Source organism: Anolis carolinensis, chromosome 5, assembly GCF_035594765.1.
Source record: "Anolis carolinensis isolate JA03-04 chromosome 5, rAnoCar3.1.pri, whole genome shotgun sequence".
Classification (NCBI taxonomy): domain Eukaryota; kingdom Metazoa; phylum Chordata; class Lepidosauria; order Squamata; family Dactyloidae; genus Anolis; species Anolis carolinensis.
Genome location: NC_085845.1, coordinates 178,410,009 through 178,436,044, shown reverse-complemented (window position 1 = coordinate 178,436,044; position 26,036 = coordinate 178,410,009). Strand labels below are relative to the sequence as shown.

At 37.2% G+C, this 26,036-nt stretch overlaps 1 protein-coding gene across 1 annotated transcript in view; it reads left to right on the top strand.

The window, feature by feature from the left end:
• Positions 1 to 26,036, top strand: part of polr3b (RNA polymerase III subunit B) — a 66,579-nt gene that overhangs the window by 18,174 nt on the left and 22,369 nt on the right. The window contains exons 10-22 of the mRNA XM_003220918.4: positions 1,239 to 1,361; positions 3,576 to 3,692; positions 4,327 to 4,461; positions 10,792 to 10,953; positions 11,428 to 11,628; positions 12,882 to 13,044; positions 13,850 to 14,003; positions 15,820 to 15,894; positions 16,377 to 16,475; positions 17,720 to 17,847; positions 22,336 to 22,545; positions 24,545 to 24,703; positions 25,497 to 25,614. Of these exons, the coding sequence (XP_003220966.1) occupies positions 1,239 to 1,361; positions 3,576 to 3,692; positions 4,327 to 4,461; positions 10,792 to 10,953; positions 11,428 to 11,628; positions 12,882 to 13,044; positions 13,850 to 14,003; positions 15,820 to 15,894; positions 16,377 to 16,475; positions 17,720 to 17,847; positions 22,336 to 22,545; positions 24,545 to 24,703; positions 25,497 to 25,614 (1,844 nt within the window). The remainder of the gene's footprint in view (positions 1 to 1,238; positions 1,362 to 3,575; positions 3,693 to 4,326; positions 4,462 to 10,791; positions 10,954 to 11,427; positions 11,629 to 12,881; positions 13,045 to 13,849; positions 14,004 to 15,819; positions 15,895 to 16,376; positions 16,476 to 17,719; positions 17,848 to 22,335; positions 22,546 to 24,544; positions 24,704 to 25,496; positions 25,615 to 26,036) is intronic.

Here is a 26,036-nt window from a genome sequence, read left to right as displayed (position 1 = left end):
TTTGTTAAGCCATTTTTAAAGGTGTAATGATGCACTGTGACAAAACAAGATAAAATGACTTTCAGTTTGACATTCTATATGAAATCCTGCTCTTCCTCTTCCTTTTTTTTGATAGAAGCTACCAGTGCTCACCACTAAGTGTGGTTTGAGAAGTGGCAAGGCAGCCCCACTGTGCATTAGCAGGCAGCCTTCTACAGAAGCTTGTAGCTTCTGTGTGTGAAAAATTAAAGCCTGTAGCTTTATAAGGTCTTTGGCCTTCTCTGCCAAAGCGGACTGCTGGCTTACAAACTACATCTCTCATGATTTCAAACTGTTGAGCCATGACAGTTAAAGTAAAATTGCATTAATTCTATAATGTATGCACCCTTAGACTCACTCACTGTTTGCCCAGTGGTGGACTATGCTATGCCTCCCCACTAATGATCTGTCAGTAGGCATTGTGGGAAATCAAAACAATGTTGAACTCATCCAGCTATAAAGTTTGAAGGAGCAGGTGTCAGTAGGTGAAACCTGCTGCAATACGCTGCTGTCGTGTTTTTGACATGGTCCTGGAAAGGGTCTCCCAGCACCCTTACAGGACAACAATGTGAGGAAGTGGTGGAGGAGTCATGGAGCCCTGGCAGCTCAGCATACTTGGCGACTGAGTGACTAGCAGCTCCCATTTGATGTCCTTGACTTATGTGTGCTGTTCATCATCACATACCTCTTGCCCTATAATCCAAGTTCTTCCACACCATAACCAGTGGCAAAATCTTAGTAGAGTCCAATGAATCATAAGCGCCAGTTGTTGAGAAAGGAAGCACGTTATCATCTATTTGGACATGTTTGAATAACTTCTGAAAGTTTATATGGGCGTAGAAGACACTATTGATTTCTGGTAGTGCTCTAACTAGCTTTCTCTGTTCCTTCTGTCAGATACAAATGGCTGGTCATTACCTCCTGTTAAAATGCAGTACGATGTTTCTTCTGTAAATGATCTGGCAATTAATAACGTACCAGCAAAGGAGTACTCTGCCTCGTTTGTCATCCTTGCTGTTGCTTCTGCTTATCAAGATTTGTGTTCCATCGTTTTCAGTATTTGCTACTTCCTGTGCCAGATGGCCCTATTTCTGAGAGAATCCGCTTTTGCTTAGGAGTAAGACTTCCTACAATGCCAAATTAGCATAAGTAAATGTCAGTGGGTTAACACAAAGCCAATGTTCTCTCCCCTTTTCTACCCCCTTCTTTTCCTTCTTTAGGCCATGGGGGTTGAAAGTGACCAAGAGATTGTGCAGATGATTGGTACAGAGGAGCATGTGATGGCTGCATTTGCCCCCAGCTTGGAGGAATGCCAGAAAGCTCAGATTTTCACTCAGATGCAGGTGTGTATCATTTCAAGCAACCATCAGTAATTCATTTCTAAAAGGAGACTGGCATCTTATTTATATCTATTGTAAGTTAATGGGCTGACGCAGAAAATGTACAGCTGAATCTTTTGCTTGCCAAGCCTCTGAGTTTTCTTATGCGCCCCAAATAGAGTTGGATAGTGTACTTGTATTCACTGGCTGTGCTGGTTGAGGTTTCTAGGAGTAGTGGTCCAAAAAGGAGTAGTATTTTCTAACTTCAGACCACAGGTTTATTGTCTACTTCTAATAGTCCAGCTGTAAGAGTTGGGCTATGCAATATTCCAATTAAGGCAGAAGAATTTGGGGCTTCAGGTGAAGGGATTATATGTTTGAATGCTCTCCACTGTGTGGACTTTGAGGGTGTTGGCTCCACTGGCTGACAGTCTGCTACTGAGCACAATTGAAAGTGCTGGCTTTAGCCTATAAATCCCTAAACAGTTCTGGTCCACCTTACCTGTCTTAATGCATCTCCCTTCATGAGCCATATAGAACACTTAAGATCTGCTGGGGAGGTCCTATTCTCAGTCCCGCTGCCTTTGCAGGTGTGATTAATAGGGACAAAAGACAGAGCCTTCTCAGTGGTGGGCCCTCGGCTGTGGAACTCCCTCCTCATTGAGATTAGATCCACCCCCTCTCTCCTAGCACTTGGGAAAAACCTTAAGACCTGGTTGTTCAAGAAGGCATTCAGTGAATGACAGGATATTGAAATATGGAAATAGTTAAGACAACTTCGGGATCGATGCAAGACTTAAGTGTTTGTGATTGTTATTTATAGTTTTATAGTTCTAATGGTTTTAATCTATTGTTATATGTGGTTAACTTGATATGTGATGTTTTATACGTGTAAGACATTGAATTTTGCCATGGATTATGTTGTGAACATCTTTTGGTCCCACCAGGGGTGGTATATAAATACAATATATAAATACAATAAATAAATAATAAATAAATAAAATGTGTGGTTTGCTACATTAGAAGAGGCAATTTCGTGCACCATGAAGGTAAATACAGTAGAGTCTCACTTATCCAACACTCGCTTATCTAATGTTCTGGATTATCCAACGCATTTTTGTAGTCAATGTTTTCAATATATCGTGATATTTTGGTGCTAAATTCATAAATACAGTAATTACTACATAGCATTACTGCGTATTGAACTACTTTTTCTGCAAAATTTGTTGTCTAACATGATGTTTTGGTGCTTAATTTGTAAAATCATAACCTAATTTGATGTTTAATAGGCTTTTCCTTAATGCCTCCTTCTTATCCAACATATTCCCTTATCCAACATTCTGCCGGCCCGTTTATGTTGGATAAGTGAGACTCTACTGTAGTACAAAATCCAGATTCAGTGCATGATTGTGAGTTATTGTTTTTATTTTTTACCTAAAGCTATATAGCATTTTGGTTTCCATCATACCATTTCTTTAATAGCGTGGAGGGACGAATGCTGTTTTGGCTAACACAAGTACAGAAACTCTAGAAACGAAGCTTTTTAGGCATACTGCGGTGGTAGCTTTCTGTGATAATCACTGGAACAATAATGTGCTATATAGTTGTGTTTTCTACATAATAGCAGTTTACAATTGTAAACTAGAACATGAAGGTAGCTATTAATGCCACATCAAAATTGCCTTCAAGAAATAGCTGAAGACATACCTTTGCTCACGACGAGGAGGAGGATTAGATGGTAATACTACCATTATTTCTCAGATTAATAGCTACCATCCGTATCTGCTCTGTTTGCTCCACCAGCTCAATAGACATCAATCTATTTGCCCCCAAGGAACTGGGAAGGCTTCTGTTTGAGTCCTTCCAAGGAGATAGGGTACAATATAAATAAAGTTTTTATTATTATTATTATTATTATTATTATTATTATTATTATTATTATTATTATTATTATTACTAGAAAATGCATTTCCTGCTGATATCTTCTGTAAATGTTGGTTTAAAATAATTTGCTGCTATTCAATCCATTTCTATCAGTCATCTTTTAAAAAAATTTCTTTTGTTTTACAATAAAAATAATTGCATGCTGTCCACTTTGATGAAGAATTCATCTCTATGAATTCTTTATCAAAAATAGTGCTCTATGAAAGCTGAAACAAGGAAAAAGCTTAGTAAAACTTGTGAGCAAGGATGTAAACATTTTAATTATAAGTACATTACTATGCTTTTACTTCATAGGCATTAAAGTATTTGGGAAATAAGGTCCGAAGACAGAGAATGTGGGGAGGACCCAAGAAAACCAAGATGGAGGAAGCAAGAGAATTACTTGCAACAACAATTCTTGCCCACGTTCCTGTAAGTCAACAATTATTATATTATTAGACAGAACCTCACTTGCAAGGAGAGAGTATACGATATCAGGAAGGGGTGTGATTAAAGTTTCTCAGGCAAATGAAATAGGATTCCACCATTTAAGATAAAATAGGGTAGAATCCTCCTTGAGATTTCATTGTTCCAGATAGACTTGTGGTGATGGTTGGATATTTAATTCTGCCATAATTACACCTAGGTTTTGGTAGGGAACTCAGAAAAACATGCCCATCTAAAAGATCAAAAATCAAACACAGATAATCTACCATTTTCAGTACATTATATTCTTTAACTTATTCTAAAATTTAAAACAAAATTTTGACAGCTATTCCCTTTTTGTTAGTATCAGTTTAATTTTTGTCTTGAAAACTTAGAGTTGAACATGTCTTAATCTGTATATGCACATGTTCAGCAAAATATTATAACCACTCACATACTTTTTCTAATCTAAAAGTTACTGTGACAAACCCATAAGATTTTTTAAAAGTTTAATTCCCTTGAGATTTAAGAATACGGTAGGACGGCAAAAGTAGTTTATCTGAGTTACAGGTTTCCTTAGTAAAATTTGGAGAAAAAACTAATTCACCTCTAATGTTACCTCATGCTTTCTGTATTTCAGGTAAAGGAATTCAATTTCCGCTCCAAGTGCATCTATACGGCTGTGATGGTCCGCAGAGTGATTCTGGCCCAGGGAGACAACAAAGTGGATGACAGAGATTATTATGGAAACAAACGGTTGGAATTGGCAGGGCAGGTGAGGAAAGGCAATTGATTGTCTTAAATTATTGTGGCTTGAAACAATATTTAAGCAGAGTTACTCACAGTGCAGCTCTTTGACTACCTGCCTTCCAACCCTTGATGCTTATGTGGCTGAGGTGCTAGTCACTTGCACTTTCGTTTTATATTGATTTGCCAAATCCACCTGCTGTGGTGCCAGTTCATCTGTATATGCACTAATGCATCCATATAGCAGCCAGCAATAATAGAATCGTATTAGAGGGTATTGTATATTTCTGATGGGTGTCTAAGGCCCCATGCCATACTGAAGTAGCACAAAGGGCCCTTACAAAAAAGAAGAGAAGGCTGAGAGGAGACATGATGGCCATGTATATATATGTGAGGGGAAGTCATAGGGAGGAGGGAGCAAGCTTGTTTTCAGCTGCCCTGGATACTAGGACGCGGAACAATGGTTTCATGTGTTGTCGAAGGCTTTCATGGCTGGGATCACAGGGTTGTTGTGTATTTTCCGGGCAGTATGGCCATGTTCCAGAAGTATTCTCTCCTGACGTTTTGCCCACATCTATGGCAGGCATCCTCAGAGGTTGTGAGGTACTTCATAACCTCTGAGGATGCCTGCTGTAGATGTGGGTGAAACGTCAGGAGAGAAAACTTCTGGAACATGGCCATACTGCCCAGAAAACACACAACAACAGAACGGTTTCAAACTGCAGGAAAGGAGATTCCACCTGAACATTAGGAAAAACTTCCTAACTGTGAGAGCTGTTTGGCAGTTGAACTCTTTGCCCTGGAGTGTGGTGGAAGCTCCTTCTTTGGAGGCCTTTAAGCAGATTCTGGATGGCCATCTGTCGGGGGTGCTTTGAAGGCGATTTTCCTGCTTCTTGGCAGGGGGTTGGGCTGGATGGCCCATGAGGTCTCTTCCAACTCTATGATTCTATGAAAAGAATTAGCAAATGCAGGGAAAGCAAGTCTGCCTCAATCTTCTTTATTAGGCAGGAGATTGGGCTTCTTAAGCCTAGTCCTAGGAATATCTATTCTGAAGCCATTGAGCTCAGGGGAATGTCTAGTTGCAGAATGATTATAGCTCTGGATATTTACATTTTTGAATGCTCTAATATTCTAAATACCTAAAACATAATTTTCTATTTTAATTATTTTGGGATGTATGCCTTATTAAAAAAATGCAAGACTATGTGTGTTTGATATATCATATGACTATAAAGTTGGTAAGGGGTTGTACAGCAGATTAAACTGCTAAGCTGCAGAACCAGAAGGTTGATGGTTTGAATCCATGGGATGGAGTGAGCTCCCGTTGTTAGCCCCAGCTTCTGCCAACCTAGCAGTTCGAAAACATGCAAATGTGAGTAGATCAATAGGTACCGCTCTGGCGGTAAGGTAACGGCACTCCATGCAGTCATGCTGGCCACATGACCTGGGAGGAGTCTACAGACAACGCTGGCTCTTTGGCTCAGAAATGGAAATGAGCGCCACCCCCAGGGTCAGACTAGACTAGACTTAATGTCAAGGGGAAGTTTTTACCTTTTATAAAGTTGGTAATTAATAAAATAATGGCTTTTTAATTAGGTAGTAAAACTTCCGGTCAGCAAGTTCTGCAGCTTAGAGATTAAATCCGCTGCACCACTGTGGCTCCTTTTTTAATTAGGTGTATCCCTATGTTAGATATACAGTTTAAAATATCATATGCAAAATAATCTTCAGAAGCTTTTGCTTCAGTAAACCTTTAAATGGTTACTGCAAGTTTCATTATCTATGGAGAGATTTTAAAATTATAGACTCTCATAAGCACTGCCATATATCTAAAATGTTGGTACTTTGTACAGTTTTAATGCCATCTGTGTTTTCCTAAAAAGATACCTGAGAACAGATCTCTGTCCCTTGTGTGTGCTTTAGTTTTATTAGCATATATTTGGTTGTGTTTTGAAAATTAATAAAACATTTATTTAAGCCTGTTGCTTGGTATTTTCTGCTAGCCAGAGTTACTGTCTAAATGGCCTGCAATATTTATTTTAAAAAAATAGATGGCCGTGTTTCTGGTCTGAAAATCCTGTTGCTTAAAAATTTGAATGAAAAAGGCTATGATGAGAAAAGCAGTGCGGTCTACATAATGTGAAGACATAAAAGGCATTGTGTCTATAAAAATGTGTGAAAACAATAGCAGCTAATTTCACACCCCATGGGACAAGGGAGTACGAAATGTGCTTTAGCTTTAGATAACAGTTGTTTCCACTGGCCAAGCTGGTTTACAGAGCTTCCTCTTCGTCTCTCTGCCCACTAGAGGCTTGGTAGGCCAGGTGCCAGCAGAGGTGTTAGCGAAACCTAGCAATTCCAAGCTTAATCTTTTCACCTACCTTTTCTCTTCCCTTAATGTGTTCATTATTTGCTGAGCATTTCCCTCGTCTTTGTCCTCGGGGTTTGTTTGGCATTTCCCCCCTTTCTTTCTAATTCAGCTTGCTTTGTATGGGTGAGATATGGAACAGCACCAAAATCCAGCACCCTGGAAAGGAAGGGATTTCTACCCTGCGACAAAAGAAAAACCGCCTTGACTTCAGAGATTGACTAATCCCAGCTGTTCTGATAATATAATTAAGGCTGCCTAATGTCTTTAATTTTGCAACCAGTTTGTGTGAAAAGGAGAATTTGGCACTCTAAAGCCTTAAACACTAAATGGCAATCTCAAGGCACCTAATTAGAATTCTCTGACATTAAGCTAATTGGTGAAACTGTATTTCAGCAGCTTAACTACTTTATTAATTTTTTCCTCAGGATTTTCAATGGAAATCAATTGATGAGCTGTCACATCTCTCCCTTATGTCCCCCTCCTGCTTCAAATTAAATTTGCTTGTCAGTGTTCCTCTCTGAAAGACCCTGGGTTTGCTACAAAAAATCAGTGAATATTATCACTAGCATTCCACCCTGTTCTCTTTTTAATCACTTACTATTGACCTATAATGGTAACTGTGAAACTTTGCCATGCTCTAGATGTGGAAGCATTAGCAAAGAAGCACTATAGGTTAAAAGTGTTCAAAAGTTTGTCTAACTTAACTGATTTAAAGAGAAAGACAGTATTGTGGAATAGTGACTCTTCTGTAATCATTGAAGATGTTTATTGTTTGTTTTTGTGTTGCTAATTATCATTATATTTAGCTATAAATATATAATGTGTACTTGTTGCAGTGTATATACACAGTAGAAAGATCAGTGATAAAGCCTGTGATTTGCATACAGAAGTTTTCTGATTTTCTGGCATCTCCAAATTTGATTGGCTAAGCTCTCTGAAAGAGGAGGAATGCTGCCAATCCGTGTTAGCAGTACTGAGCTAGGTGAGCCTATGGTTAGACTTGGCATAAGGTATCTTCCTATTACTGAAGCAGAAATAAACTTACCTGAGACTGTCCAATGTGGATTTGGCACTATCCAGATGTGGAAGGGGCAAAGATACAAAATTGGTTACAACAATGGTCCTTCTCTGAAGTGTACTTGAGTGTATTTAACTGGTGAAATGTGAAGTATGCATGGTTGATAACAATTGTTGAATCAAGCTGCACTTTGTCTATTAAACTCTATATCTGAAAAATCTAAATTTTGAAACCGAAAACAAAATGAATTGTATCTTCATTATAACCGAATTGACATGACATTTGTTTTTTATTAGATATTCCAGTCCAGTTCCAAGAAGTGACCTATGAAACTGGTTCTGTTCCTTGTTGAAATACAATATGGCTGAGATCCTTTATCAGGAGACCACGTCATTAGTTCTGCCACGGCCATAACACATCTTCCCCTTCCACAGGCCTAATGTTTCATCTGTTGGGACCCCATGAACTGGCTGTGGAGAGTCAGAAGGCAGCTGAGAAACATCTGGATGCATGGCTAGCCAAATGCACAGTGATGAGACTGTCTTGCAGAAACTCCAGAGGATCTCTAGGAAGTCCTAAGGGATGACTGCATAACAGTGCATCTGGCTATAAGTCATAGTCCAAACCATTCTCAGCTTACTCCCTAGTCTTTACTGCAGCATGAAAAAGTAGGTTTGCAGAGGGACTCGGTTGTTGTGTAAGAAAGGCAGATAATTCTAACCTCTGCAACAACCCAAAAGGACACGTACATGCATAAATTCAGCTTATGCCTGTGTATGTCATCAACAGGATGCCAGGTGAAAGTGGGATTAATTCACATAACATCTATTTTCCATAGGTAGTAGCTTTCATTTAGGAACCAACTCATATTGAAGAATCATAGTAGTTTGTTATTTGGAATTATCACTCTCAGTTTATGTTTGTCTTCACTGATTTGTGCTATAATTTACACAGAGACCATTCTTCTCTTCAGCCATAATGCCCCTGTTTGGGAGCTGTAAATGGGACTCTTATGATTGACTTCATTACAGTCATTATTTATTATTTATTTTGGAGATTTTTATGCAGAACAAACCCAAGGTGGCTCACATCATCTTTAAAAATATGCATAGTAACATAAAACTATTGACAAAAAACAGATAATAAAAGTTTCAAGAATGCTCCTTAGCAACTTTCATATTATACACAATAAAAGTTAAAATCAGTCTATAATTCCAGAATAAAAATTATCAGGATCTCTCATATATTGCCAATTTGTTTTCTGCCAATACGTTGAATGTAAAATAAGTTTTAGTGACCTGTTTTTTGTGCAAACCAGTAGCGGCCTGATCATCATGGAATGATTGCAAATATAGTTAATGGAACTGTTCATTTGTAGAGTAGAGTGAATGACTGGACCTTAGCCAACAGGGGTGGAGTAGTGCTAATACTTCTAAGAAAATGGAGACAGTTTAAATTAGTCTCCTTCCATGCAGGAATTGAATTATGCAATAGACTCCAGAATGTCTTAACAGGCCCTACTTGAATACTTTATTTGTTTGGCATGTAACAATGTGTTGTGTAGTGGGAACTTGCATTTTTTGGCATTCAAGAGCTGTAGTAATTTTAGTCTTTTTGGCTTTTAATGTTTCTGTAAAAGCAAGGCTTGGATCAAAATTGCCAAGTTTATGATTATTATTTTGGGGGATGAGAGGAAGGAAGGAAAGAAACAGTGATTTCTTATGTAACAATTAAAAAGGTTTAAGATACCAGCAAAGTTTATTAGTAGAAGCAGACTAAAATGTGAAATATCTAATTAGTGATAAAGATAATGTTTTAAAGATTAAAATAAATGCACAATGCATAGGTAAATATTTAAATACAGACAAAGCAAAGACCGCTGAAATTGAGAGTAACCATTGTATGGTTGTTCATTTGTGGTAGTTGTCATACTGCAGCAGCGGAAGCCTCTTGGCTTACCTCTACTTTAGAAATTTTAAAATGCAAAAGCTGATTAGCATTTTTATACAATAATATGCCATCCTTTTAAAAAGATTTACATCCCAAAAAAACTAAATTGCTATTTGGGAGTCAATATGTGATCATTAGATATTAGGTTTGGAATCTAAAACAAGCCTATTCAGGTACTGACACATCTGTTTTATTACAGAAATTTATATTGTTTTTCAGTAGAAATTTCCAGTGTTATATAGATTAGTTCAGCTATTTTGCTTCTAAAGTTCATGAGAAAAGACAAGAAACCTATTTGGACCTCAAGATCAACATCAAACCTTTCTCTTGTTGCTCCTACTAGGTTGTTTTTTTCCTTTACTGTGCCAAAATGTTTTATGAGTTGATGGTGAGTCCTGGTCCAAGGGGCTTTCACTAAGGGAAACAAGGTAAAGAGTCTATTTCATGGTGGCACCTTGTCTATGGAATGTCTTCACTAGCGAGACCCACTTGCAATATACACTGCTGGTATTTCTGGTTCCAGATGAAGACCTTATCCTCCCAAACTGAAAAGCACAGCAAAGAACTATTTTGGTTAATTTTGGGCCTCTACTGACTTGGTTTTTTTCCTAGTGGTTTTAAATAACTGTTATAAGCTGAACTATTTTATCCCCTGCTGCTAATATTTCTTTTATTTGTGTTATCTTGTGCTGTTTTTATTACTGACTTATTGTACTTTTATATCTTATGTTTCAGCTTACTTAAAAAAAACTTTGGCTATTACTAGTTTTTAAAAGTATAATAATTCAAAATAACAGTGCATGATGTCATCGTGCAGTGGTTACATTTTCCAGCACTTGTGTTTGTCGATAGACTAGAATAGTTAACTTTTTATATAAAGTGGAACATGGCAAATTCCATTGTCTTAGTAGAATGAACAACATATAACAATGGTGCTACAATTTATACATTTATTGGGTGCCGTTGGTTGCTAGGTGAGTTGCCTGACCATTGCACTAAATCTTGCTTTTTTCTTACAGCTTCTTTCCCTTTTGTTTGAAGATTTATTCAAAAAATTTAACTCTGAACTCAAGAAGATTGCTGATCAAGTAATTCCTAAGCAGAGGGCAGCCCAATTTGATGTTGTTAAGCACATGCGGCAAGATCAGATCACCAATGGCATGGTTAATGCCATCTCTACTGTAAGTATTTTGTTTGTTTTTGGAAGATGTTTCATCTTTTACCCTAGCACTCAAGACCTGGCTCTTTACTAGAGCTTTTGATCTATGTTAATTTTATCAATATTTGTATGTATGTATTTTTATCCTTTACAATTTTATCTTGTAAATCGCCTAGAGCATCGTGGATGGAGGGCGATTAATAAATAATTAAATTATGATGATGATCTCAATCATTTATGTTTCATGTACACTTTTATACACATTGCTAGAAGGTAATTTTATATACAATATTTTAATAGTTTAATGCGTGAAATATAGCTTGCTCCCAGTGCATTAACAGAAGCAAAGGTGTCACTATCTCAGCCACAGAAGTGGACAGTCAGATTTTTGAATATTTCAGATTCCAGATGAAGGATGGTCAGCCTGTACTGATTAGACACAGGAAAGTTATTTGTACTGCCCTTTGGTAGACGTTTCTTAAATTTTGACCTTTAGGGTAATTGGTCACTGAAGAGATTCAAGATGGATCGTCAAGGTGTAACTCAAGTATTATCCCGTTTATCCTACATATCTGCTTTGGGAATGATGACGAGGATCTCTTCTCAGTTTGAAAAGACAAGAAAAGTGAGTGGTCCTCGATCACTGCAGCCATCTCAATGGGGTATGCTTTGCCCATCAGATACTCCTGAAGGAGAGGTAAGCACTGCCAACTGCATTTCCTTCCCCTTTTACCATGAGCATATCCCCACAAGACAGAAACCCTGACTTGTCATTAATAATCTATTTGCTTAATTGTTCCTGCTTGCAGTGGAAATGGCTAAACAAACCATAGACTGTTCACTGGGTTCCCACAACATGACAAACCAGGGATCCTCAGAACTTTGGTTTGTTATGAATCAGCAGTAAGCTGATACAATTGCCTTTTTCTGGTTTGGAGAGAAGGCAATTCAGCAGGAAGAAGTAATTGGAACAACCAAGCATGGCTTGCCTTTGAAGACAACAAAGACATTGCAAACAGTATTTTAGAAGTATTGTTGAATGTCTGCAGTTCAACCAAGGATTTGAGTTCTATAACCTAATGTCAGGTCCTTGAGATATGTTGGCTATAAGCTTTTTAATATTAATTCTTTATTGATTAGAATATGAAGTCACTAACAAAAAGTCTCTTGAATTAGTAGCAAGAGTAATGTGTAGTGCAGTGTTACCTATCTGCTAATATATTGATAATCTGTCCCACAATGTCTGTCTATTTTCGCCTTGATTTTTCTTGCAAATTGAAAACAATCCAGAGAAAGTAAGTTTCACTAATGTATGTTGTTCTGCTATGCTTGGTGGATATTATCCCAAAGCAGGAATGTTAGTCTTAAGACTAGTGAAGATCAAGTGAATGTAATTTAATTAAAACTAAGGTTATATCCTCTATATAAGAGTCCCAATGGAGCTCATTTTGGTTATACTTCTGACCAAAATATATATAGGTTCCATTTATGTTTCTGATATTATTTCTTTCATTAGGATTTAGTCGTGCGAAACTGGACAGGATGTAGTCACTCCAGTCACAGTTGACAATAACTAAGTTTGAATATTGCCATATACCAGACATAATTACAATTGGCTCCTCATATCCATGGATTTTTTTTATCCACAGCTCAAACATCCATGGTTTGAAAATATCCAAATCAGTTCCAAAAAGCAAAGCTCGATTTGCCATTTTATGTAACGGACACCATTTTACTACACCGTTGTATATAATGGGACTTGAAAATCCAAAGATTTTGGTATCCACAGGGGAGCAGGGAACCAAATCCTAGCACACTGTATTTTGTACCAATGTATCTTGGACATGGGGAGAGGAATGCTAGCCTTCTAATGCATTACCCCTAGTTATCATTGTAAGAGTTCATATAAGATCACTATGTGCCTTTTTTTTCAACTTGTCTTTTCTTCAGGCTTGTGGCTTGGTAAAAAACCTAGCACTGATGACTCATATTACAACTGATATGGAAGATGGCCCTATTATTAAATTAGCTGGTAACCTGGGAGTAGAAGATGTAAACCTTTTATGTGGAGAAGAACTTTCATATCCAAATGTCTTTCTTGTTTTTCTTAATGGTATGGCACTTCTAACAAAAATATTTGGTTTTTAATCAAGCAAAATAGAATTAGGCTTGCGTCAGTAGTGCTTCATAAGATTTTTAATAACACTGAATATTAAGATCCCATCACTTTAATATAATTTATTACTCTTTCTGCTTAGATCCCATTTTGGGACAGCTCTCTCTAGATAACTACAAAACTACAGAAGCAAGTAGTGAGGGTTCGTTTTAGAGCAAAATGATTACATTTAAAGACCAGTGTATTTAGATTTGTGCCAATTTTATGGTCCTCTTCGGTCAATTCAGTCTCTGGATTGTGATTAAGAAACTGTGCTTTTCTGTGTGTACCTGCTACCTACAAAGAGAGAGTAGAATAGCTATAATTAGGAAGGAGAACTGCTTTTGCTGTGTGGACCAAAAGACTCATAGTCTTCTATAATTATAATTTTGGGGGCAGGGTGAATCTGACTGTTTTAATAGTGCATTATACTAATCTTTACGTCCTTTTGGTCTCATTTTAAATGGATGCTTTGAATTGTTTTTAATGTTACAAATAGTTTACAGTTGTCCCTCCACATTTTTGGGTATGACTTTTGCGGATTTGATTATTCACCGAATGAACACTTCCTCCAGTGCGACCTCCATGGTCAACTTCTTCCAGACATTTAAGCTGGACTATAGATTGTAGATAGGAATTGATGAAAACAGGCCACATTTTATGCTGGCCCTGTCTGCCTCAAAAGCAATAGAAATGTGGAGCTGGAGAAGAAGATGAGACAATATAACATAATTATTTATAACATAATTGTTTTCTTGAACAGGCAACATTCTTGGTGTCATTCGAGACCATCAGAAACTGGTCTACACATTTCGGTTGATGCGCAGAGCTGGCTATATCAATGAATTTGTTTCTATCTCAACAAATCTGACAGATAGATGTGTATATATTTCCTCCGATGGAGGAAGGCTGTGCCGGTAAGCATCTTGAACATTGCTTTTATCTGCACCAATTGCGTTGATCTCCAGATCTGTCATTTTTGCTCAATTCATTTGCAAGGGCAGATTTACACACAGACACTAAACCTGGCTGCCAAACAGCCACCTACTGATTTTAAAAAGCCAATCATGTAAATTACACCAGTCTTAATTGGCACTGGATGACCAGTTGGTTTTCACTAGTTTCCCAGTTTTTGTTGTGATGTTTTTTTCCATTGGCCACTTTGCAGTTGCTCTGTTTTCTCCCCTCAATGTTTGAAAGCACTAATTAGCCTCTAAACTGTTAGCTTCAACTTTTGGAGTGGAATACCCGGGTTTGTTGTAGTTGTTTACTGCACTCTGCAAGATCATCTTGGACAAACAGCTGCAGCCCTTGACGTTTCGATTGTGCATGCCATTCTTTGTATCTGTGTTTCCGTGGGTAGTGGTAGTGGAAACCCTTCAATGTTCCAATTTTGGCTGAAGACTGATAGTTTAGCTTTATAATTTAGTGTGCAATCACACATTTCTTTTTATTCTCTCCAAAATGGAACTGGTATTTTAAAAGTAATGTTACTGATTGACAAATTAATATGTTACACTCCTTGTGTTCCCAAAATGCTGTTGACTAGCTGCAATGTAAGCATCAATAGAAGAATAGATCTTCTACATGATATAATTGACTTGATATAGCCAATCATTTTATGTTTATAAATGTATTTTAAGGACAGCAGCCTTGAGTAATGACATCCCAGAGGGAAGCTGTAAAGTTGTTGTAATTAACTAACCTGAATTTAAAAGTAATTATGCAATGCTGGGATTGATAAAAGCAGAAACTGTGTGAACTGAGATTCCTAAATGTCTTGCTACTATATAGAATCCAAATTTTCCTTTTCCACAGCCAGTCTTGATTCAGTGGCTTTTCTTTTTAGGAAATCCAGCATGCAAATGTAGAAGGATTAGCTTATACAAGTCAAAACACTTATCCACCTTCTCAGAATTACCTAAATTGACCACAAGCAGTTCTCCCAGAAATCTCCCAGCATGACCTGGAAATGACAGAGATTGAACTTGGTACATTTGTATCCTAAGAACATGCTTTATTGTTGCACTACTGCCCTTCAAATGGCTTTAAAACAAGGGTGGAAATTGTGCACTCTAAGAATGGTGGGAGTTGCTTTATGGCTCTTACCACTCCCAGATCCCTTCAACATAAGGACAGTTCATTTTAATAGGTGGATTTTCTTTTAATGTTCAGAATCCCAGCAATTAAATAATACAACATTTTAAGCTGATTGACAGTTTTAATCATTTTTTACAATGTGCACCATTCTCCCTAATATTTCCAAACCATTGTTGTACATTCTTGTCATCTTTTGTTTAACTAAAATATCTTTTAAAACACTTTAAATGTTTTGTCATGACAACGCTTCTCTATCATAAATGCCATAAAATTGTCATCCCAAGTCAACTTAGTAGTGGGACTTACCACTGTTTACTTATGTCATCCTTTCAGTTTGTACATCTGTCACTGAAAAGTAACAGCCCGATATTCCAGTATAAGAGGAATCACTTCATTCTTCACTTATTCTCTAATTTAATTGTTAATTCCATCTAAGTGTCTAACTTTTCTTCGAAGCTTATTATATCCCAGGAGCTTGGAATCTTTAATCCATTCTGCTTCAACACACTATATAACTATAAAGCTCTATCATATTCCTCAAGGTGGAAAACCCCATAATCAGTGTCATCTTATGTCAGGTGTGAAATGCATTCACTCTGTATTAATTAACCTTCCTTCTTTCTCCCAATCCAGACCTTATATTATTGTGAAGAAGCAGACTCCTGCAGTTACTGAGAAGCATATGGAAGAACTTGCACAAGGTTATAGGTAAGTGCTGGGCAAAAGGTATCTTGTCTGTTCCATTCTCTTGCTCAAACATGAGGGAGGGCGGGAGGAGGGAATGAACAGCATTTTATATGCATTCTATAATAATTAAAATAAAATTTTAAAATAAGAGAAATAAAACCCTTCTGTACCATTCATTCTGGAACCCAAATGCAGGGACCAGGGTGCTACATGGTTTCTGCATGGAGAAAGTAATTGGTTCAGTCTTCAATACTAGGACTGGAAAGTTATTTATCTATAACTCTGGAGAGCCAATTCCAGTCAGGGTAGATGGTACTGAGCTAAGCTGGACCTGAGTCTTTATAAAGCAGTTACATATCAGAGCACAAGATCAACTCATGTTCGCTCTCCTGCTTCTCATATTATGTTAAAACGTGAGTTCAGTTATTTGCCTTCCATGAGTGCTTTCCTCAGTTTTAATGTGCAACTATACATTGTTTTGAAACACTGCTTTCTACTTTCAGGAATTTTGAAGATTTCTTACATGAAAGTCTTGTTGAATATCTGGATGTAAATGAGGAAAATGATTGCAATATTGCATTATATGAACAAACCATCAATAAGTAAGTATTCTTATTAGATTATTGCATGGTTGGTATTGGCATATGAATGGATGTCTTGTATAGGGAGTAGCTTAAAAGAATGAGAAAACTGAATACTACATGTGTTTGCATGCTGCTGCTGATGAGATAGGTGTATGTGCTTTCTATCAATTTCTGGCGACCCTATGAGTTTCATAGGGTTTTTTAGGCAAAGGATATTCAAAGGTAGTTTGCCAAACCCTTCTTCTGAAATATAGCCAACAACACCTGGTGTGCATTGATGGTCTCACGTCCAAGTACTAACTGGGCCGGGTTGTGGTGCAGCTGGTTAGTAGCCAGCTGCAATAAATCACTATGACCAAGAGGTCATGAGTTTGAGGCCAGCCCGTGTCAGAGTGAGCACCCGACCATTAAAAAAAATAGCCCTGCTCGTTGTTGACCTAAGCAACCCAAAAGATGGTTGCATCTATCAGGTAGGAAATTTAGATATCGCTTATGCGGGGAGGCTAATTTAACTAATTTACGACACCATAAAAATCGTCCAGCAGCATTTGGAATGAGGACGTATCTATCAAGAACTCTGTGTCACAGTGGATGATGAAGCAGCTGCTCCCCCTGTGGCCGGAATCGAGCATACACTCAGTAAGCTGGAAGCTGGAGAATGTCAAATTGCCTCTGTGTCTCTATCTCTGTCTCTATGTTAATATGGCATTGAATGTTTGCCATGTATGTGTACATTGTAATCCGCCTTGAGTCCCCTTCAGGGTGAGAAGAGCGGAATATAAATACTGTAAATAAATAAATAAATCCTGCATAACTTCTAAGATCAGACAGGATCTGGTGCTTTAAAGGTATTTAGCTCAATGTACACTTATATTCATATGTTCATTAAATAAGTCCCAAAAGGGAATTTATAATATTTCCTTTCATTTTTTAAGAGTTACATATTTTCAGAGCACCATATAAATGTACTCATGAAGCTCCTGAATAAATGTGTTTCCCTTTTGTCTTCTAGCAAATTACTCCCCAGATCAAGGAAATCCCTAGATCAAGGAAAGCAGCTAAAATTATTGCTCCACGATGTATAATAGATGTAATTTCAGAATAACTTGGAATGCATGTCTTATAGTGGCCATTCCCTTTGTCACTGCCTATCTTTGTGAATTTTACACTTTCAAAAACTCTAAAATAAATATTTGATCTTCTAATGTGTAAAATACATGCCTTCTGAAATCTTACAAGTGATGTCTTCTCCCCTTTCTAAGAGATACAACACATCTAGAGATAGAACCTTTCACTCTTCTTGGTGTCTGTGCTGGTCTTATTCCTTACCCTCATCATAACCAGTCTCCAAGAAACACTTACCAGTGTGCTATGGGGAAACAAGCTATGGGTAAGTCATATGTGCCTTAGGGGTTACAATACTGTGTAAGTCACAATATTTAGAAGTGCATGGGCTGTTACTAGTGTGCTATGGGGAAGCGCTATTGGAGGAGAATAGTGGTACTCCAAACACATGTGTGCAATGTGTAAATTATAGTGGACTTCTGATAATGGGCTTGACTACGGTCTTAGGAATGGATTTTAGATGATATTTTAATTCTACTGAATGTTTACATTATATTGGGTTAGTTTATTATGTTGTTGTGGGCTTTATAACTTTCATGCGATGTTGTGATTTGATGACTATATTTATTTCTCCATCGTGGTCAACTGTGAAATCGCACATATGGTATCCCTCAGCCTATGCTGACAGTTTACGGAATCTTCTAGAGCTTTCTAGATCATCTCTGGCGGAGACCCGGCCCACTTCCCCTTTACGCATGTATAGCCCGTGCATTGGGCATCCGCCTCATAAGTGCGAATTTCATAGGTGACCACTCGGAGAAACATGGTTACAGGTAAGCAACCTTCTCTTTTTTATGGTTGTAACATTTTTGTCTACAATCGCCGCTTTAAGCCCCAATCTGGGAGAAAGCGGGTAGAAATAAATAAACAAACAAACAATAAGCTTTGGATTGGGTAAGCCTTATGTGCCTTAGGAGTTACAATATTGTGTAAGTCATATAGTGCTGATATTTTAAGGATACAATCTCATTGTTAATGATAGTCATTCTAAAAGAGCATAGAATCTACTATTGGAAGCTTCCTTTGTGTCAGGCATGGGCAAACTTTGGCTCTCCAGGTGTTTTGGACTTCAACTCCCTAACAACTCCCTTACTCAGAAAATAGACAGGGTGTCTGGACAATGGGTTTTTTCCCCTATAAGTAGCCAGTATGTTTTATTTTTAATATGACTGACAAATTCTATAACAATGAACATTGCCTTTCCCCCCACCCTTCTATTATCGAGTTTTCGCTATAAGGTTTTCTCCCATTCTAGACAAATCTGCAAATGCTGGAACTTACAATTTACTAGTGATTAGCAAAAATACTAAAATCATGTGTGCTAAGTAAGTGCAATCTGAGTTAAGTTATCCCACTTTAGAAGTGCATGGGCTGTTACTTTGTTACTGACAGCACATAGATATACTTCAGACAGTATATATTTGTTAGTATGAATATAAATTAATCATTCCTAACACAATCTAATTTTCAGCAACCTCTGCACTCATAAATAGTGTACAAAGTATGTTATAAATCATTATATGAATGAAATACAGCATGAATTCTGTAGGATATTTGGAGAATGATTTTTCTCTTTTAAATTGGCATGGGAACCCAAGGCTGGAAAATGTGGTTTTGTTCCTTCCCTTGAAATGAACCCAGTACTCTCTGCTCCCTGTGTACAATGGCCTTGTTTTGTCCCCTGAATCACACATTTTGAGAATCGTTATAAAATGCATACACACTTCAAGTTCATTAAGAAGTGAAACTCATTTTTGTGGTGATCAAGTTTTGTTAGTCATTACTTCTCTCTACTATACTTAATTCATGATAGCTATTTCCTACCTACCCCATAGTCCCTTGGTATTTACTCTGAAATAATTGTAACCAGAAACAGAAATGTGCATTTATGGTGTCCTATTTATGTTGATAAGGCATGGTCAAGAAAGTGAACTGTGTTTTAAATAGTAACTATGGAATAAATTTTGAATCCTAAATAATCTCTGACTAAATTCTAAAGTTGCAAATTATTCTTTCTATCCTGCATTTATTTTTTCCTGGCAGTAATCTTAGACTTTCATACAATACTGTACTGGAAGCATTTGAAAAATGGAATAATATATCTCTCTTAATTTTAAATGCACTCCTTTTCTTTATTGGGTTTCTCCCCCCTGGGGACTCTATTTTAGAACTATTAGCCTCAGAAGGTTTGGTTAGTTACCACACACAGTTAAGCAGGATCAGTGTGTACAGAAAGCCAATTCAGTATCTGTAGAGTTCTTTTGTCGTTTTCTGTGTGAAGGTCTTTTTTTCTCGTTTTGTTTTCAGTGTCATTTGCAATTCATTGTCTGTGTTTTCTGAGGTTGGTGTATTCAGCTGCTTTGACCCCGGGTCTTGCACATTTAGCTCCTTGGATACAATCCTCTGACGTTACTGCTGACGCTGGGAACACAAAAGCTGCTGAATATCTTTAGTAATATTTGTAAGGCTTTGTTTATGCTCTTGCTGAGCACCTGACTGAAGAAAGACGAGATAAAAGTCCATTTTTAAAGTTGGTATTTTACAGAGTTTGATTGTTTGTTTCATTTTATACTTTCTACTCATGTCTCAAGCATTTGCTAAAGACTGCTTTCATGTAGAAGTTCTGTGATCACCGTTGTAGGAAAGTTCTTTCTATTATCAATCTGTGTTTGCTACTAATTGTCTTCAGTAACATTGGTACATATTTAATTTGGTAAATTTATTACAAATCGACGTTTTGAGTATGTCTGTATAGTGAATCATCGGTGATCACATCAAATATATTTGGCCTTAAAAAAAGAAGAAAATAGAATTCGTTTTTGCCCACCCCCTGCTGCCACTAACTGATGCTGTATTGTCCTGCAGGAGAGACATGTTCAAGTCCATGTAGTCATTTCCTGGGCTGTCAAGAGTTTGGGATTATTGAGATAGCATTTTAGCTCCCTGCTGGGAAAGAAGAACACGTTGCTCAATATTGCCCCCTTCCTTTAAATGCCTGCACTGTCTCGGAAACACAATTTTTGTGCTTAGCAAGAGCTAGGGAAATAGGTCCTATATTACATAAGTGCTCTAAATGTATTACAATATTAAAGTGATCTTTTGGGAAGTGTACAGTCGGCATAAGCAGGACGGGAAAATTATTTCAGGTAAAAAGATAATAAGATAACAAATTCTCAAGCAATTATGAGCTCTTTAACAGTTTATGACACTTATGCCCTACATTTATCTGGGGAATCCCATGTGTTCTCCCCCTCCTCAGTTGTTATGTGGGCCTTCAAGTTGGTTGCAACTCATAGCAACCCAAAGGCAACCCTATCATGAGATTTTCTTGTAAAGATTTGTTAAGAAGGGGATTGCCATTTCATTGAGAGAATGAAACTTGCTCAAGGTCACCCAGTGGATTTCCATAGCCAAGCTATGGCTTCCATGCGCACTACACAGCCATGGTTCTATCTGATGCAAAAACTCCAGGTCCAAAAACTCAGTGTAGTACAAAAGGATCACTTTGTGCAGTGCTGTGCATGTATCAATTGCTCTTGGTAGAAGTCTGGACTGCGACATTTTGTGAGGGGCCAAAATGTCCAGTCCTTTACGCTACTGTGTATTGTAGGAGCTGTTTGATCCAATACGATACTGATCCTAACATTTTATGTGAAGTGCCAGGAATGTGCTTTCCCATACATGCTTGTGAAAAGGGATTTTTTTTTACATGTACAGTTCTTAAAGCCATTCATTCATGCCCTTTAGTTACTAAATTCAGGTAAATACTGCATTTACAATTAGAATACCACAACTGATAGTAAAGGTAAAGGTTTCCCCTGGCATTAAGTCTAGTTATGTCCAACTCTGGGGGTTGGTGCTCATCTCCATTTCTAAGCCAAAAAGCTGGCATTGTCCGTAGACACCTCCAAGGTCATGTGGCTGGCATGACTGCAGGGAGTGCCATTACCTTCCCACCGGAGCGGTACCTATTGATCTACTCACATTTGCATGTTTTCGAACTGCTAGGTTGGCAGAAGTTGGGCCTAACAGCGGCAGCATACCCCGCTCCCCAAATTCGAACCGCCAACCTTTTGGTCAGCAAGTTCAACAGCTCATCGGTTTAACCCACTGTGCCACCAGGGGGCCTATTCTAGATAGTACTTAGATAAAATTTGCTGTGCTGATCTCAGCCTAGCTGTAGCATAAGAAAAAAGCTGATGGGTTCTTGTGGTTAATGTTACCGAAAGTGGATAGGTATTCTCAGAGGTTCAGATTCTGTCTACTCATTTTCTTTCTTTTCTTTTTAAGAATTGGAAAATGCTAATGTATAAAAGTGGAAATGTGTCATGGATCATACATTTTTGTTTAATTGATAAACTTGGAAGGAGCATTTCGGCAGTGATGAAAACTTAGATCTTGATCAGCGATAACTTATTATAGTATAAAATACTCCTAAGTTTTTCTTAATGTGGAAGTAATAACAGAATTATATGCAGCCAAAATACTCATTGAGTTTTCTGATAACATTTCCATACCACCTGTCTATTGTCACAATAGACAACCGCATTCCTTTTTGCAGTCTCTGTGCTCGACTCATATGAGCTATTTTGTGCCTATGCAGAAGTCAACCAGAGCATAATAGAGTTTGCTATGTGCTGTACCTTCCTACTGTATCTCTGTTCCTTTCCATCTGTCACACCAGCAACATCAATATCAGTAATAACAAGCATCAGCCCCATTGTTTTGTTGAGCATTGTTTTCTTAATTGCAGGTACCATTGGATACAACCAGAGGAATAGGATAGATACTCTGATGTACCTGTTGGCATATCCACAGAGACCGATGGTTAAGACAAAAACCATAGAACTCATAGAATTCGAGAAATTGCCAGCAGGGCAGAATGCCACCGTTGCCGTGATGAGTTACAGCGGTTATGATATTGAAGATGCTCTTGTCCTAAATAAAGCTTCTTTAGACAGAGGTGAGAAGAAATTTATTATGTTCTGTCATTATCTCATGAAAAGATGGCTATGTTCTTGCTGCAACCTCATATATACTTTTCATTAAATCCAAGTAAAGGCAAATTGGCTCGTGTAATATCTGACAAGCCATGATTTGCTTGTTTGTTAACCACTGGTCTGAGCCATGGTTTGGTGTAATATTTAAATTGGTAAACTATAGTTAAGGCAGACAAACTAAAGCCAAGACTGTTACCAAATCATAGTGTACTGTAATGTTTGAATTGGGTCATTATCCGTTGTATTATACCTTTTATTCATGGTTTAGTGAAGAAAATGTTAACTTGGGGGGGGGGGGGAATCAAACAAGCAATGGCAAATATTTAAAGATGATGCTTAATGTGATGAACATGGAAATACTATAAAATATTCTTAAAGGTAGTCCTGAATTAGCATTTATAACCTAGATACGTAATCCAGCCAAATGGGCTTTTAAGTTTTATTTCAGTTTTATTTTATTTCAGTGGGAGATATTTCAGCACATGTGTTAACTTTTCCTTCAAAATTATTGGGACTTGACTGGATCATGTCTTAAACGTTGCTTTTCGATAAAAATGAAACCTAATAAGAATTGAGTTCTGGTTGTTTTAGTACAAAAAGGGCATATGTTGAATATCATTATGAATTTGATAACTGGGAAAACGAACTGTCCTAAATCCAATTCTTAGGCCTATTAGAATAGATCCCTTGAAGCAATAAAAGTTGCAGTAACAATTTGATTAAAGCAACTTTGTTACAGCAAATAAAATGAACAAAGAAAACCCTAATATTAAACTGGTTAACAAATGTATATGGCTCATCATTCATTTGAGTAGTACTATTAAGCTAACTATAGTTCTAAAATAAGTGGTACTTATAGGTATAACTGTAATGAAACATATTATTTAACCAAATTAGCATCTAACTGAAATAATGTATTAAATGCTGTTTTTTGAAGACATACGCTATGGCAATCAATGAGTATTATTTACATTCATTTCAGTCAGACTTGTCTGAATAACAGTGTGTTTTAGAATTGTGCTATCAATCATTTTGTAAATGCCATTTCCTCTATGAAATGTATAATATTGTAATGCGCCCAAGGTTTACTCTGTGTGGCCAAAAAAACTTTTGTGCTGACTTGTACTGATACACTCTCGCACACTTTCTCCATGCTTACACCCTTCCTACAAGTTGCCAGGCAACAAAACTAGTATTCCTAGCCATGTATCTTTGGCGTTAATGTCTGCACACTTAATTTATTCTTTTTTTCTGAAACAATAGCAGACATGATTTAAAGCAGAATGTTTTCCTTATGGTAGACAAGTGACATTAGGGGGGAAATCAAAGACTGCCTAGCATTACTTGGTATAACTGAACGGTACACAGTGCAAAACCCTAAAACCATGTTTCAGTTTGTATTCTAAAGTATATTAAATGTTATTAGCTTTGTGTTTACAGACATGAATATGTTCCAACAATATCTCGAGTTAATAAAAGAAACCCAATGTATTTATGTATTTATTTTTAAGTCTGATTTCTTAAAAGCAAAAGTTGTCAGTGTCACAGCTTCTTCTCTAAGATTCATAGAAAAGGAAGTGTGGGAATCCATGACAGAAAAAAATTACTCTCTTGTGTTCATAGTATTTTGTTAAAATTTTCACCTGAAAATCGCAAAATGAACATCTCAATCTCAGTTGTATCGCAGTTCTGTTAAAATATAACTTAAGATTGTCAGTGTTCTTCTTCCAGGATTCTAAGGTATAATCAGATTTCATGCTTTTATTGAAACTGCTTCCTGACTTTAAAGCCTATTTTTAAACCATAGGATATTGAACTTAAGATTTTCTGAAGAAAAGGCATGCAGTGTAGATTTATGCAATGCATTTAAATAATATCCTGGAAACATAGCATTGACCTATTTGGCCATCTTCTGAGATAACTATGGCAGTACTTATGATTGACAGCCTCGCTTTCTCAAAGGTTTTGGAAGATGCCTTGTGTACAAGAATGCTAAATGTACGCTGAAGCGTTACACCAATCAGACTTTTGACAAAGTGATGGGCCCTATGCTGGATGCAGCTACACACAAGCCAATCTGGCGGCATGAAATTTTAGATGCTGATGGTATTTGTTCTCCAGGTATGAATAATGTGACTCTTTTATATATTTTAAGAAATATGTTCTACTACTTATTTCATTCCAATGTACGAAGTATTGCACAAGTTCATTAAAGAATCATTTGTGTAGCACAGACAGAAATCGAAGGTTATACATATAATTGTCCTCAGAACAAACCCCTTTCTATTGCATTTTAAAGTTGTTTTTTTTCCAAATTAGCATTTTAAAAAACCCCTAAAAGTTCAGAGTCAATTGAATGTCTTGATCAGAGCTTTCAAAACTGTGTTGCAGCAGTGTGTAGATGTGTCACATGAATGTAACAAGAAACCTTGTGAGTCTATGTGAAATAAGCAATAAATCATACATTTTAGAAATATATAAATGGTTTTCATGAGACATGTTGTGTGTCCAAGCAAATTTTAATCACAATATATGGATGTGTCTGTATCTCCTAAAAGGGGTTGATTTCACCTCCAGTTTGCTAGTAAAACTGAATTGCTGTATCACAAAATGATGTCTGGATAAAAATGGCGTGTCACCAAAATGAAATGTTTGGAAAGCTCTGGTCTAGATTAACACAAAGCTGTCATAGCTGATTGGTTAAATTTGACAGTCTGGGTGCAAAGCCCTGCAGAGACCATTCCAAAGTTAGCCACCCATGAGAGAACCTTTATTTATAACTTTAGCTGTCCAGTTGGAAAATAAAACCCTTCAAAATTCTAAGCCTGTTCACTGTCAGTCTTTCCACTGTTTGAAGACTAATAGAAACGCTTCATACTGTTGATCAGTTGCATGTATTTCCATGTATTTACAGGTGAAAAAGTAGAAAACAAACAGGTGCTTGTGAATAAATCAATGCCAACTGTGACGCAGACTCCTCTGGAAGGGAGCAGTGTACCCCAGCAACCACAATATAAAGATGTTCCCGTAACGTATGTCCTGTTTGTTATATCTTATTTTTAAAATCCTACAGTATATATTTCCCCAAGTCTTATTTTGTGCCCCACTAATGTTCCTCCGACTTCCTTCCAAATAAAGTTTAAATAGCCCTATTTCCCGACCAAAAATGGCTGCTGACATTTGCCACTAAATTTTAGTAGCAAAACATGGTATCTGCAATATTCTGGCATTGTTTGATATCTATTTCTTTCTGCAAAGAAACACATATTTTATTAGGTTGCTTTCCTTCCTAAACTTGCTGCTGCTGTCACTTCCTGATGAAGAAAGAAAGCAATTGTGGGCCAAATTAACTATCTAGCTATATTTAAACATCCTTAAAATGCAAAATCATTGGCCCAAGAGGGGAGATGCCCCTTCTCAGGAGCTCCTCTCAGGGTAAGACCTAACATGTCTG